The 13,240-nt window shown below is 37.4% G+C and overlaps 2 protein-coding genes across 2 annotated transcripts in view; one reads left to right on the top strand and one right to left on the bottom strand.

Moving 5' to 3' along the window:
• The first annotated feature begins 244 nt into the window (after positions 1-244).
• Positions 245-13,240, top strand: part of LOC129349482 (uncharacterized) — a 17,712-nt gene continuing 4,716 nt past the window's right edge. Inside the window, exons 1-5 of the mRNA XM_055012749.1 lie at positions 245-366; positions 798-898; positions 2,651-2,751; positions 4,358-4,478; positions 4,918-5,135. Of these exons, the coding sequence (XP_054868724.1) occupies positions 4,410-4,478; positions 4,918-5,135 (287 nt within the window). The 5' untranslated portion in view covers positions 245-366; positions 798-898; positions 2,651-2,751; positions 4,358-4,409. The remainder of the gene's footprint in view (positions 367-797; positions 899-2,650; positions 2,752-4,357; positions 4,479-4,917; positions 5,136-13,240) is intronic.
• The window catches only part of ptpn11b (protein tyrosine phosphatase non-receptor type 11b), an 84,567-nt gene continuing 73,808 nt past the window's right edge, over positions 2,482-13,240 (bottom strand). Inside the window, exon 16 of the mRNA XM_055012748.1 lies at positions 2,482-7,630. The gene's annotated coding sequence lies outside the window, so the exon portion shown is untranslated. The remainder of the gene's footprint in view (positions 7,631-13,240) is intronic.

Here is a 13,240-nt window from a genome sequence, read left to right as displayed (position 1 = left end):
ATACAAAAATTAAAATTGAAATACAAGGCGTTTTTCCTTTTCATGATCAAAAAGGGATATACGAAATTTTAAAAATGCTTTGATTTTCATTTTATATTTAGAATAACAAAAAAATAAAATCAGTAAGAGACAGAAACGAAAAAAGGTCAATTTTTTTCATTTTCTGAGACCGGAAGTGGTCATCAGCAAGTGTGGAGCCAAACGACAACAAGATTCTCAGAGGGCGGAGCCAGAGAGCAGTGATTGGACAGACCATAGTTTATATAGCAGACAGCGCGCTAGCGTATCTAGTCTATGTATATATATGGTTGGCACGTCTGGTAGCATCTCTGGCTGCTGTTGATCTTGTTTTTGGAGTAAAACACGGTAAGAAGATAAGTACTTCTAACCTGTAGCGTTGTTTTGTTGTACGTTAAGTCAGCGAAGAGTTGTGAAGAGTTGTGTTTTGTCCTGTTTGAGCAGTTGGTCCGGACGCGTTAGCTAGCTAAGCCTTCGGCAGACATTTTCAGAGTTTTTTTCCATTTGTCATTCTCATCCCTGTAATTTGCGATACGTGTTATCTCTGACTGAGGCTTTAGTTTTTGTTGAGCTGATTTACACGTAGAAACTTTGTTCAGGAAGTATTCTCAGTAGCTCAGAGGACTGGCTGCTTTTTACACAACCTTGTAAGAGAATGTCTGTCAATGCTTTCAGCAGAATTTAGAAACACAACACTTCCTAAACAGATATTTTGAGGCTGTGAGGTTGAACGTTTGAGAGTATATCAGTGTGTTTGTTTGTGGTCTTTCTGTTTCTAGGTGGAAGCTGAATTAGTGAGGATGACTCCTGCTCCTGTCATCTCTAAGCTCCTCACACATCTTTACCTGCACATGAGGAAAATCACTCCTGTAGAATGCAGGTATGTTTGTCATTATTATAAATAGCTGTTGCCTGGTGACCTGTCAGAAACCCATTATACAGAGTCAGCCAAAATAATGTTTACACACATCAGGAAAAGAAAAACTTGCATAAATGTTTCAATACCAAATTTATTCAGACATCATGAGATTAATAAAAGTTATCTTTGGCCTCTATAATTACAAGAGGTGCTCAAAGTGGTGGCCACTGGCTTCCAGACATTTGACACTTGTTGATGCTCCATTCATGAGGGTAGCGCCATCTGTTGGGAAAACATCGTACAACAGGACACAGAGTTATCGTGATTTGATCAAACTTTGAAAGAGTTATCTATATGTATAGAAGTACTTATACAAATGAAATATTTATAAAAGTTGTTCTTTTCCTGATGTGTGTACATTATTTTGGTTGACTGAACTCAATGAGAACAAAACTGTCATTTAATTGTTGCTCTGAAAGCTTCTTTAGTGAAAACCGGCTGGTGTTCTGCTTTGAAACAAACTGCTGTTGAGGTCTGTGTTTTTAGGTTTAACCCCACAGTTTCTGAATGAACTGATGGTTGTATTTTTTCCTGATCAATGTGGATGTTATAATTGATAGTAACATTTACTGATCATATAATCAGCATGACAATATAACAGTATAACATTCTGACCACCTGACTAATACTGTGTTGGTCCCTTTATGCTGCTAAAACTCCTCTGACCCAGTGGTTCATCAGAACCTCTGGGGATCCTGTGGATCCTGTGGATCCTGTGGGTTGCAGGGTGGGTCCTACATAGACCAGGCTGTTCCTGGACCATCCCACAGATGCTCAATCAGATCTGGATGTGGGGAGTGTGGAACCCAGGTGAACAGCTTAGCTCTGTCGTGTTCCTCGGACCACTCCTGTAGTAGCAGTTTTAGTTCGTCCTGCTGAGGGTGGCAGCTGGCATCAAGGATTGCTGTTGCCATGGAGACTAGGGGGTTGTTTGTCCTACAGTGTTTAGGTGGTGGTACATGTCAAACATCCATATGAATGTCAAGGTTTCCCAGCAGAACGTTACATTAGAACAAGATGATGGATGTTGTTCTGTTCAGCTGTCAGTGGTCAGAATGTTGTGGCTGATCGGTGGATCTGTCTGCCTTTACTCTGACATCCAGAGTTATATAAAAGTGTAGTATGTGTGCAGCAGAAGAGATTTACTTTATTGTATGCAGTTTTTTTTATTGTTTTTAAGGGAGAGCATTTTTTTTTTATCCACCTGAAGAAGACCTCATCTTTCCCTTCAAAGGATAGTTAATAATTACTTACAGCTTCCATAGTGGTCCCATCAGAGAAAATCATATCCATATACAGATTTTTATTAATTCCAGGGCTGGTTCAGTAAAGATTATAATAAGAACTACATCAGATAATTCTTGGTCGAAGTTGGAATTTTGCAGCCTGAGAGATGGTTGAGAAGGTTTGCAGTTCTTGTTTTAGCAAAATATGTTACAATAGAAGATCTTTATTGTCATTGTACATGAAATTATCTGCAAACCCGCAAAGTGCATCAGTCTGAGGTATCTAAAAATAAATAAGAAAAATGCTTCTAAAGCCAATAATAAACAGAATATTTTATAGCTTCAACACAAGATAAAAACATTTACTTTCATTACTGATATTGTCAAGTTTTAATAAAGTTCATGCTACTTTAATAAAATGATGAAAGTGAATAAATTGCATTTCTGTTATCTGTGTTTGATTTCTGTCTTTTCTCCTGTCATCCAGATGTTCAGAGGGAGATGATGCCACATCTGGTCCAGCTGATGGAAGGTCTTGAAGTTCTCTGACTGGCCTCGACTGAAGATGGTCGTCTCACTGGATTTAAGGTTCAGATGCTCAGTAACAAACTCCACCAATGTGCCAACAGGGAAGCTTTAGGTTTATTAAATGTTGCTATGAAGGTATCGCTGTTTTTCTTTGTGAATGCAATGTGCTCCAACTGAAAGTTGAATTAGAACTTAGAAGTAAATCCTTCCATCTGAAAGGATTTAATTGCATTAATAACCTCATAACATTCTAATTTTTATTCCAGTCTTGGCTGGAAATAGAATCTCTGTATTGATTCAGTTAAAAACTGAACTTCACAGCATGTTGAAGCAAAACAACCAGATGAAAACTGTGATGGTGTTGGATTGTCAGACCGTAATGTTGCAGCTCAAAGCAGCTTTTCTATCTCAGTTCATTCTGACATTCAGCTATGAATCAACACAGCAGATGGTGATCCATGCTGTGGAAGTCTCACATCTCCTGATTTAATGGAGCTGCTTTGCACTTTTTACACTGTTTATTCACCAACACTTTATTTAATAAAAGTCCCATCTAGTTTTTATGAGGAATGTGATGTTTTAATTTCTCTGTGAATAACTGCAGTCTAATGTAACAGCTGGAGTTGTAACATCTGTCCTGATATTGATCATGAAGTATTGATCAGAATACTGATGGTCAGCAGTCATCCCTGAAGTTTTACATTAAAATCTTTACTTGTGTTGTGAACTTTGGTAAGAAGCAGAAACTTTTGCGTTGCCATGGATACATGAGTGTTAAGTTCTGTCCATGTTTCCATTTTGGGAAATGCAGTCCAGTTCCAGAATGTGGAGGAATTTAGTCTCACAATCACAGACAATAAATATTATCTGAAAGTCGGGTTATTGTTGTTTATCAGCACAATACAAAAAGATTAATGTTAGAAATATTCCAGTTAAGACTCTAGAATATCATGATTTATGTAAATTTACCTCAATAATATGAATCTTCAGGTTAAGATTGTACAGTGATATTTATTATGTAAGTTTAGCTGATTAAAGTTTATGACTCTGCACTAAAATATTATTTAAATTGTCATTATTATAATATTTAGGGTCAGACCCTACAGTATTGAGATTAAGAAATCAAATATTCTATAAAATGTAAATACACTGAACTCATTTGGATCTATTTAAGTGAGACTCTACAGTATTATTTGACACAAATCTATCTAAATCAAAATTTTAATCATTTTCATGCCAAACATTTACTGGACTGATTTAAATATTAAAATCACTCCTTTCTAATCCTCTGCTGTACGTTCAAACCTGAGGCCTTAAATAGAAACACACAAGTATCTGATTGAAGGAACTTCTGCAGAGTCCTGGTTCCAGAACATGATGATAGAATTATAGACAAACTTTAACAAAAGCTGCCTCAGAGTTTACAGATTTTTATGTTGGATTTCTTCAGTAATTTAATGAGCGTTATCAGCAATAATCAAGTGTTCATTTGATGAACTTCATTTCCTAAAACATCCAGAATTGGAGCTCATATCTTTGGCAGCTGTAAAGTTTCTGCTCCTTCAAAGTTCACAACACAATGAATGAATTCCTAAAACACTCAATGCTGGAGAGCGTTTGTGATGCTGAAGCAGTGATCAGTTTTTCTGTTTCTTCTCTGGAGAAGCACAATGAGGGACGTCTGCAGAGACTGAGAAAGAGTCTCGCCACATCCTTACATGAGGAAAAAGACTTTACTGAAGACTACAATGAGGAAAACTATCAGACAGCAGACAGCTGCATTCAAGGTGAGCTCTGAACATTTGATCTGGAACAGGAATTCAATAACAGCAGCATGAGCTTCGTTTCAGTCTGTAGCTGCTGAATTCATGGATGAATCATCTGGCACTAGAGAAGAAAACCATCAAGCATCCATGTCAGCTGATGGAGGTCCAAGAGTCTCACCAAACAAACAACCTACAGAGTGAAGACCTCAAATTTGATTGGATGGCCTCCTATTCAGCCACATGTGTGAACAAATGCCTCTAAGCTGATTTGTTTTCTGAAATAAATCTAGTTTGAGTCCTAGTCTATGCCTGTGTGTTTGCTTCTTTACATCGCTGTTAACAGTTTAGGCTGTTAGATTGTTCCAGATAAGACAAATACAAGATTCTTCAGAGCCGTTCTACCACGAGCCTGACAGGAAGAACTGCAACAGCTACTGAATGTTCCTGTGGTCCCCTCAAGGCTACAGGAGGAGTCCTACGAGGACGAGCCGGTCCACCTGATGGCGGCCAGTCGCTGCGGTTCAAAGCCAACACCGACTACGTGGACTTCTACTGGACCACACGGAGGTCTTCAAACCGGACCAACAAGTTCAGCGACTCCCCGACTCGTGGGTCTGAGGACGCCGCCGAGCCTCAGCCCAGCCGGCCTCCTGTCTGTGGGTGTTTGAGTGCTGAGAGGTTTGTGGATGCATGTGAACATGTCTGTGTTGAAACAGCAGCTTTTGACTCAGTAACGCTGGGAAAAACCAAGAGCTCCTTTATTTGTGACTTCCACTAAAAAAAACTGATGAAAATAAGTTTGCCAGGGTTCTGACTGATAACAGGTTATTAAATAATGAAAATAATCGTTTAAATATTACTTTAAACAATCCTTTTAAGTCTACATTTCCTTTACACTGACTTCTTGGTGTATGTACAAGTATTTTGGGTGGAATATACCATTAAGCCCGATGTTCAAGGGTTCTTCTGGGAATATACCATTAAACCAACCTTTTAGGTAAATGTTCCAGGATGTTGAGTAGAATATACCATCAGATCAACCTTTTAGGTCTACATTTGAAGATTTTAGAGTAGAATTTTACTCCAAACCATCCTTTAGGTCTACATTTAAGGTGGAATACTCCTTTACACCAAGATTTTTTTTGGTCTACATTGAAAGATTTTAGGTGAAATATTCCTTTGAATGAACTTTTTAAGTTTATGTTCAAGGATGTTGGGTGGAATATACCATCAGACCAACCTCCAAGGTCTACAGTAGTGAATTTTAGGTGGAATATACCATTAAACTCACCTTTTAGGTCTACATTGGAGGATTTTAGGTGGAATTTTCTTCCAAACCGTCTTTTAGTCTACATTTTAGGATGTTTAGGATGGTATATTCTTCCGAACCAACTTCTCAGGTCTACATTTCAGGTGGAATATTCCTCCATACTAACTTTTTTGGTCTACATTGAAGGATTTTTTCTAAACCGCCCTTTCAGGTCTATATTTGAGGTTTTAGGTGGAATATTCCTTTTAAGCAGCCCCCCAGGTCTCTTTGAGGATTTTGGATGGAATACTCGGGTAAACCAACATTTTAGGTGCATGTCCAAGGATTTGTGGTGGAATGTTCCTTGAAGGTGGATGTTTGAGGACCTTGTAGGTGGAATACTTCCTGAAACCAACCTTTTAGGTCAACATTCAAAGATTTAAGGTGGAATATTCCTTTAAACCAACCTAAATTTCATGTTTTGATCATTATCAAGTGAGAAACCTCAATCCAGACTCCTCATAATGACGTTTGAGATTTATGCTGCTGTTATTTGTTTAGTCCAGACTAAATGACAGAAATCCACAACTGTAATTTTATTTCAGGACTCTGTTATTAAATGTCAAAACAATCCATGTGACTCTAAAAACTCAACAGCTTTACAAACTCTAAGATTAAACTCTCCACAAGGATCCAAAATAAATTGGACTTCTACATGAGAGCTTGAATTATTCTTCATCTACTTCCTGAAAAGTTTGGTCAATAAAAAAGACAAAAACTAATATTTTCAGCTGAACTAAAGACAGACTGTGATTTCTCTGCTCACATGTTGTGTTGTTGTAAACTTACTCTTTCAAATAAATACCTGCCTAACCCCCTGGAAACCAGCATTTGTCCTGTTTTTGTGTTGCTCCTCGGCGACCCTAGACAGCCGAGTCGTAATGTTTTTTGAGCAACACACCATACTATGACGTTTTTACAATGATGGTTCTACTATGAAACCAGTTTGACATGTTCAGGCGTTCTTTGTGTGAAAACTCAGAGATTTCAGGTATCAGAAGGCGGTTTTCAACTTTAACTTTCTGCCTCAACTTTAAACTAAATTTCCTTCACTAACCCAGCCCTCTGGACTTCCAGTAAGCTGTGTTCCTATTGGCTGTCCAGGTGGCTGCTTGGTGTTATCAGGAACACCTGAGCAGCTCAGTGTCTTCCTGCTTTATTTAGCTGCAGCCAAACATTTCCTCTGCTTCTGTTCACCACTGAACTGGGTTTGTCCGTTGCTTCACTTTGTTCTTTAGGCGTTGGCTTGCAGCTTCCAGCAGTAAAATTGTCTTTAATGTGTTTCTTGGTGTGTTTTAGGGCTTTGTACTGGATAGTTGTCTTGGTAAATGTGGTTCTTTAGCCACAGTTAGCACATGGTGCTAATGTTTGCAGTGATTAGTGGATTTGGTGCAGCTGCGTTGTGTCTTTATCTTGGCTGTAGTGAGTCTTTCGAGGTTTTTGGTCAGACACACTCTGTATTCTTGTTTGAGAACCAGCGTTGGTTGTCCAGAAGGTAAGAGTTCCTGTCCTGATTCTCTGTTCTCAGAGCTTCTCTGGTAGGCTGCAAGAGACTTTAGCGTTTGGGTTGTGCTAGTTTGGTTTTTGTATGGTTTCATTTGGACGACTATCTTGAGGCCCCTCCATGTGGTTTAGTGAGGTTTTCTGCAACAGTTCTACAAAGCAACCTGCAGCAGAAGAGACTTTGAGAGTTTTTAGGAAGTTCTGGAGACCAGACTTTAGAGCAGCAGAAACATTTGTCAGCAGGTTGAGCAGGAGAAGGTGAGCTTCAGAGTAGAAGTGAGAAGGAAACCTTCTTGACCCGTGTGGTGAGGTCCTGTACCAAGAGTTTGAGCAGGTTGTGAAGAGTCTGTAGTTCTTTGGCCTGAAAGCACAAGAAGAGTCGACTCATTAAAGGAGAAAACAGGAGATATTGTTGGTTCTTCTGTCGCTCTGCAGTTTCCTTAGACTGAATATCAAGTTTATATTTTAAATGATTTCCCATGTGAGCCCAAGAAGACTTCAATAAACTCCCTCCATCCCCTGGACACAACATATTTTATTACCATGTTAAATCTTTTTTTTTTTTTTAAATGTTTTTGAGTTTTAATCATAGTTTTAGCATAGTTTTATTTTTCTCTTTGCTTGTTTAGTTTTGTCATCTGTGTAAAAGGTGCTAAACAAATAAAGTTGAATTGATAAACTGAATAATTGACTAACTCATGATTGTGACAACAGAAGTATTTTCATTGTGATTTAAGGGTTTATTTCATTTTTAAGGTTGGGGTTAAAATCTTGACAGAAAAAGAAGATTAAAGAAATAAACTACATAACAAAAAGCAATTAAATCAAAGGGAAAAAGCATTTAATACAATAAAACTTTAAAAAAATTTTATTATTAAAAAGTATTTTTTAAATGTTTAATATTCTTCTTGTTTAATTGTATTTTTTAAATGTTTAATTATCGAAAATATTTTGTATTTGTATTTTAAAAATTTTGTTTAATTTCATAATTACATGTATTGCATCTTGTTTAATTATCTAATTCAATATTTTGTCTGTTTAATATCATTTAATTGTATTTAATGTTTAACTATATTAAACAGACAAAATATTGAATTAGATAATTAAACAAGATGCAATACTTGTAATTATGAAATTAAACAAAATTTTTAAAATACAAATACAAAATATTTTCGATAATTAAACATTTAAAAAATACTATTAAACAAGAAGTATATTAAACATTTAAAAAAATTCAAAACATGTAATTAGATTATTAAACCTTTAAAAAGACAAAACATTTAATTAAAAAATTAAATGTTTAATTAGAAAATTACATCTTAAAGACAATAAAACTTCATATAGGAATTAAACAGAAAATACAATGCAGCATTTAAAAAGAAAATTAAACATTAAAAGGTGGTAAAACATTTAAAAAGAAAAACCTTAAAGATTTAATCAAAAAATTAAATATTGGGAAAGAAAACAAACAAGCTGATAAAACATTTGAAAAAACAATTAAACATTAAAAAGACAAAACATTTCGAAATCAAATCAGAGATTAGAAAAGAATAAAAGGTGAGAAAAGAGCAAAACTAAACGTTTAAGAAGAATCAAACTAAAGACAAAACATTTGAAAAGACACCAGTTAGACTTTAGAAGATCAAATTAAACAGAAGAGACAAAACGATCAAAAAGAGCAAAAACAGATAAAGGTCTTAAGGCGTTTTCTAGTCTGAAACGAAAACATCAAGTTGTTTCTTCAAACATTTCCTCTTTCTATGTTCTTGGTTTGATTGTGGATAGATTTACTAAGAACTCATTTCAGAAAACTGCTTTCCAGATAAAGTCTACTAGTAGTTGAAGGCATTTATCAAACTAATGTTACCTTCTGATCTCCACAAACTTTACTGTTCAGTGAAGAGAATCAAAGTTTGTTGAGGATTTCTAAAAAACCCACAGGTGAAGGTCTGAGAAGAACTCAGATGGATGGTCTAAATGTGAAATCAAGAGTCATGGTCACAATTTTTAAGGCTTCTGTTAACCAGAAAGTTCAAACTAACAGAGAAGTACTGAGAAACTTTTAAAATTTCAGTCCTCGGACTGTCTGAAGGTTCAAACTAACAGAGAACTACTCAGGAACTTAGAAGATATCAGTCCTTGGACTGTCTGAAAGTTCAGTCTAACAGAGAACTACTGTGGGACTTAGAAAATTTCAGCCCTCAGACTGTGTGAAAGCTCAGGTCCTGAGGACTCGGGAGGTCTGGAGGCTTGGAAAGTCTCGGAACTGAGGGTTCCACCCTCCAGTACAAAGGCTGAAGTCCAACCTCCTTAAAAAAATGGTCGAGTCGAGACTCAAGTTAAAAAAAAAATCGAAAACAACAAAAAATAGATGATAAATGTGCAAAAAAAAGAAGAATTAGTATCTGAGCGAGTAGCTCAGGGGATAAGAAGACGGACTCCCAAGTGGAGGGTCGCAGGTTCAAGACCCACCACTGGCACTTTTCTTTCTTTGTCTTTGTCAGGATTTTGAGAAAAATTTAGGAAGGGTCTGGTCTTGAACCAGCGACCTGCAGCTCCATAGGCAATTCCTTAACTCACTGAGCTACAGATCAGATAAAAAGAAATAAATTCGTCGTCCCTTTGACATCGTAGTTGGTGAAGTGACCACATGGGCAGAGCCAAGGCGGAGTCTGGGTGGAGTCAGGGCGGAGAGTAGGCGGGGAGGTGGGTGGTGGCCTCCCCCCTCTACTCCCCCACCTTCCCCCACCGCCCACCACACCTTCCCCCGCCCGACGAGTTCTTCGAGTCTCCACGGGTTTTCCCGAGTTTCTGGAGTTTCCACGAGGTCGGAGGCAGAACAAGTTGTCATGAAGAGGTGTTGAAGTCGGCCAGGATGGACTGACTTTACAGCGACTAGAAGGAAGACCACTAGAAGAGCAGGTCTTTAACCACCATCCATAAAATCCATGGAGTCGGCTCCAGAGAAATGAAAGAAGGTCAACTTTTATCAACCTCCATCCAGATGTTCAACTTCATATCTTTACTTTGACATTTTTAGCACCACAAACCTTTAGTATCACACTTTAATATCATTTATTAGGACTTTAATGGAATCCACCAGCAGATTTAGTTTTTCTTGACAAACTTTATTCTTGTCGTCGTGGGACTGCAGTATTTAAAACTGTTCCTTCTATTTGACCTCATGTTTATTAGTTTGAGTGGAGAAAGTTATTTTAGTTGTCGATTAGTCTCTTAAAAACCAAGTAATAAATTGGATTAGTCAAGAGGTTTAAATTTCTTACTTTGTCATATTATAAATATGACAAAAAATATAAAAATAAAGTGTCTTGAGACAATTTGACCTGTATTTGGCATTATATAAATAAAATTGAATTCAAATTGTATGTATCTTGTAATGTTGGAGTAATTCAGCCATATATGTTGGAAAACACATTTCTTTGTGCATTAATCTGTTGATTGTTTTCTCCAGTAATTCATTTCTTGTTTTGGTTTATAAAATGTCAAACCCAAATATATTCAGTTTACTGTCATAAAAACCAAAAACATTTACATTCATGATGCAGGAATCAGGCAGTTTTTGACTTTTTATCTTAGTTTAGTCAGAAAGATAGTTGATAATGTGTGAATTGTTGCAGCTTGTGAGCCGTAGGAGGTTTTAATCTTTGGGGCCGAGTATCAGAAAACATTTAGAAACCAACATCAACAAAACACTCAACAAAGATTTGAACATCATTAAAGGGAAATCCAACTTTTGCATGACAATGTCTAATTAAAGGACATTTATTTCCAATGTAAATGTGTGATATTCATCCTCTGGAGCTTTCTCTTGACATCGTCTTCCACCTGGACTGGTTTGATCGGGAGCATGTGCAACAAACATTTGAAAAACTGCACTTTAACATCAATGAATGACACTGAAGTTTAATCTCTACATAAGTGAGACTGAGTCTGGATGTGCTGCTCTGTCATTAATTCCTAAGTTTAGGGAAAGTTCAAACAAAAGAGGACAGTTCAGATAAGACTTGAGAATGAGCTTATTTTGAACAAACATCTCAGACTTTCTGAGCTTCAGCACCTACAGCAAGATATTTTAACAACAAGCAACTCAAGAGATCCAGAAGTTGGAGAGAGTTAGCTTTAGCTGAGCCAACGAACATGTGGGATGCTAACCTAGCAAACATTTCAGACTTTTCTCTGTGAATTCTGAGAAAGAATTTCCTATTTAATGACAGCTACACATCTTAATTCAGTCTCATGAAAACAGACTCTAATTCAGTGTCATCCATCCATATTAAAGTGCAGTTACCCAAAATGTTTGTTGCATGAGCTCCAACAAAACCTGTCCAGGTAGAAGGCCACTTTGACAAACAGGAAGTGGATGATTCCAAGCAGATTTATAGAGGGGGAACCGGACTGTACTAAGTGTGGTTGAGTATAGAGGGGTGTTTTGTGGGTTTTTAAGGCCGATAATGATTATTACTGAGACATTTGGAGTCGATATTCATTTGCAGTAAATGAAAGTATTTAAAATCTTGGAGTTAAACTTAGAAGAGCACAAACTCTAACAGGAAACTCTGTTGATATGTTTTTGTTTTGTTTACAGATGTTAAGTTAAAGGAGTTTTATTCGTGACGTATAACCAATCAAATCACTCCAGAAGACAGAGCGACCACAGGTAGATTAAGGTTCAGAGCCAAAGTAGCGCCATTTTTAAATGTATTTATTACCGTAAATCAGTAAAAAATAAAGTACTGATAATCAGTAAATCAGTCAGCCCACAATTACTACAATTCTACAATGTATGTCTCTTTCCTTTGACTTGTTATTTGTACAATATACGATGTATATGATGGTGTTTTTTCATACCAAATGCTATATTATGATGTTTTCTAAGAGACATACGATGCTACTCTGGTTGTTCTGGCCCTGGGCCACTGCACTCCTCATCTGCTCTTTTCTGGATTGTACTCAGCTGCATGCCTTCGTCCACCCGGCCTCCGTTGACTCGTCCCGCCTGCCGTCTCTGGAGCTGAAGCTGGATTGGAACAGACCAAAGTACAGTCCAATCACGATACCAGCTGCCTCTCAAAAGGCTCCTTTATCTGGCGGCACTTCTTCTGAGGGGAAGCTGAGCTGGCCCAGCAGAACTTTGGAGATGTGTTCCAGTGGTTGGTGGATGTGTAGGGAGATAGAGAGGGACCTTTGAACTGTTCACAAAGGAAAACAGGGAACCCATTGGTAGTTTTAGTTTCGGGTGCTACTGCGGTGTGTTTTTGGGCTTGAAGAGGTGAACAGGAAGAGTTTTTTTTCGTATTGATTATCTTTTACTTTGTTCCTGGTTGGAATGCCCATCAATGTCAACATGAAGTTCACTTTTAGTTCTGTTTATTTTTATTTTACTAACACCCATTTGCTTTTAACCCCCTCACATGTTGTGTTGTTGTAAACTTCCTCTTTCAAATAAATACTCGTCTAACCCTCTGGAAACCAGCGTTTGGACTGTTTTGGTGTTGCTCCTCACCTACTTCAGACAGCCGGGACAAAACAACGTTTTGTGGACCAAAGGCTATACTATGTTTTTAGAGCGACATGCTATACTATGACGTTTTTTGGACGACATGCTATACTGTGACATTTTTAGAGCGACATGCTATGCTATGACGTTTTTTGGACGACATGCTGTACTATGACGTTTTTTGGACGACATGCTATACTATGAAGTTTTTTGGGTGACATGCTAAACTATGACGTTTTTTGGACCAAAGGCTATACTATGACATTTTTAGAGCGGCATGCTATACGATGACGTTTTTAGAGCGACATGCTACACTATTGCGTATTTAGAGCGACATGCTATACTATGACATTTTTGGACCAAAGGCTATACTATGACGTTTTTAGAGCGACATGCTATACTATGACTTTTTGGACCAAAGGCTATACTATGACGTTTTTAGAGCGACATGCT

Source organism: Amphiprion ocellaris, chromosome 8, assembly GCF_022539595.1.
Source record: "Amphiprion ocellaris isolate individual 3 ecotype Okinawa chromosome 8, ASM2253959v1, whole genome shotgun sequence".
Taxonomy (NCBI): Eukaryota; Metazoa; Chordata; class Actinopteri; family Pomacentridae; genus Amphiprion; species Amphiprion ocellaris.
This window is presented reverse-complemented; position numbering and strand designations above follow the sequence as displayed.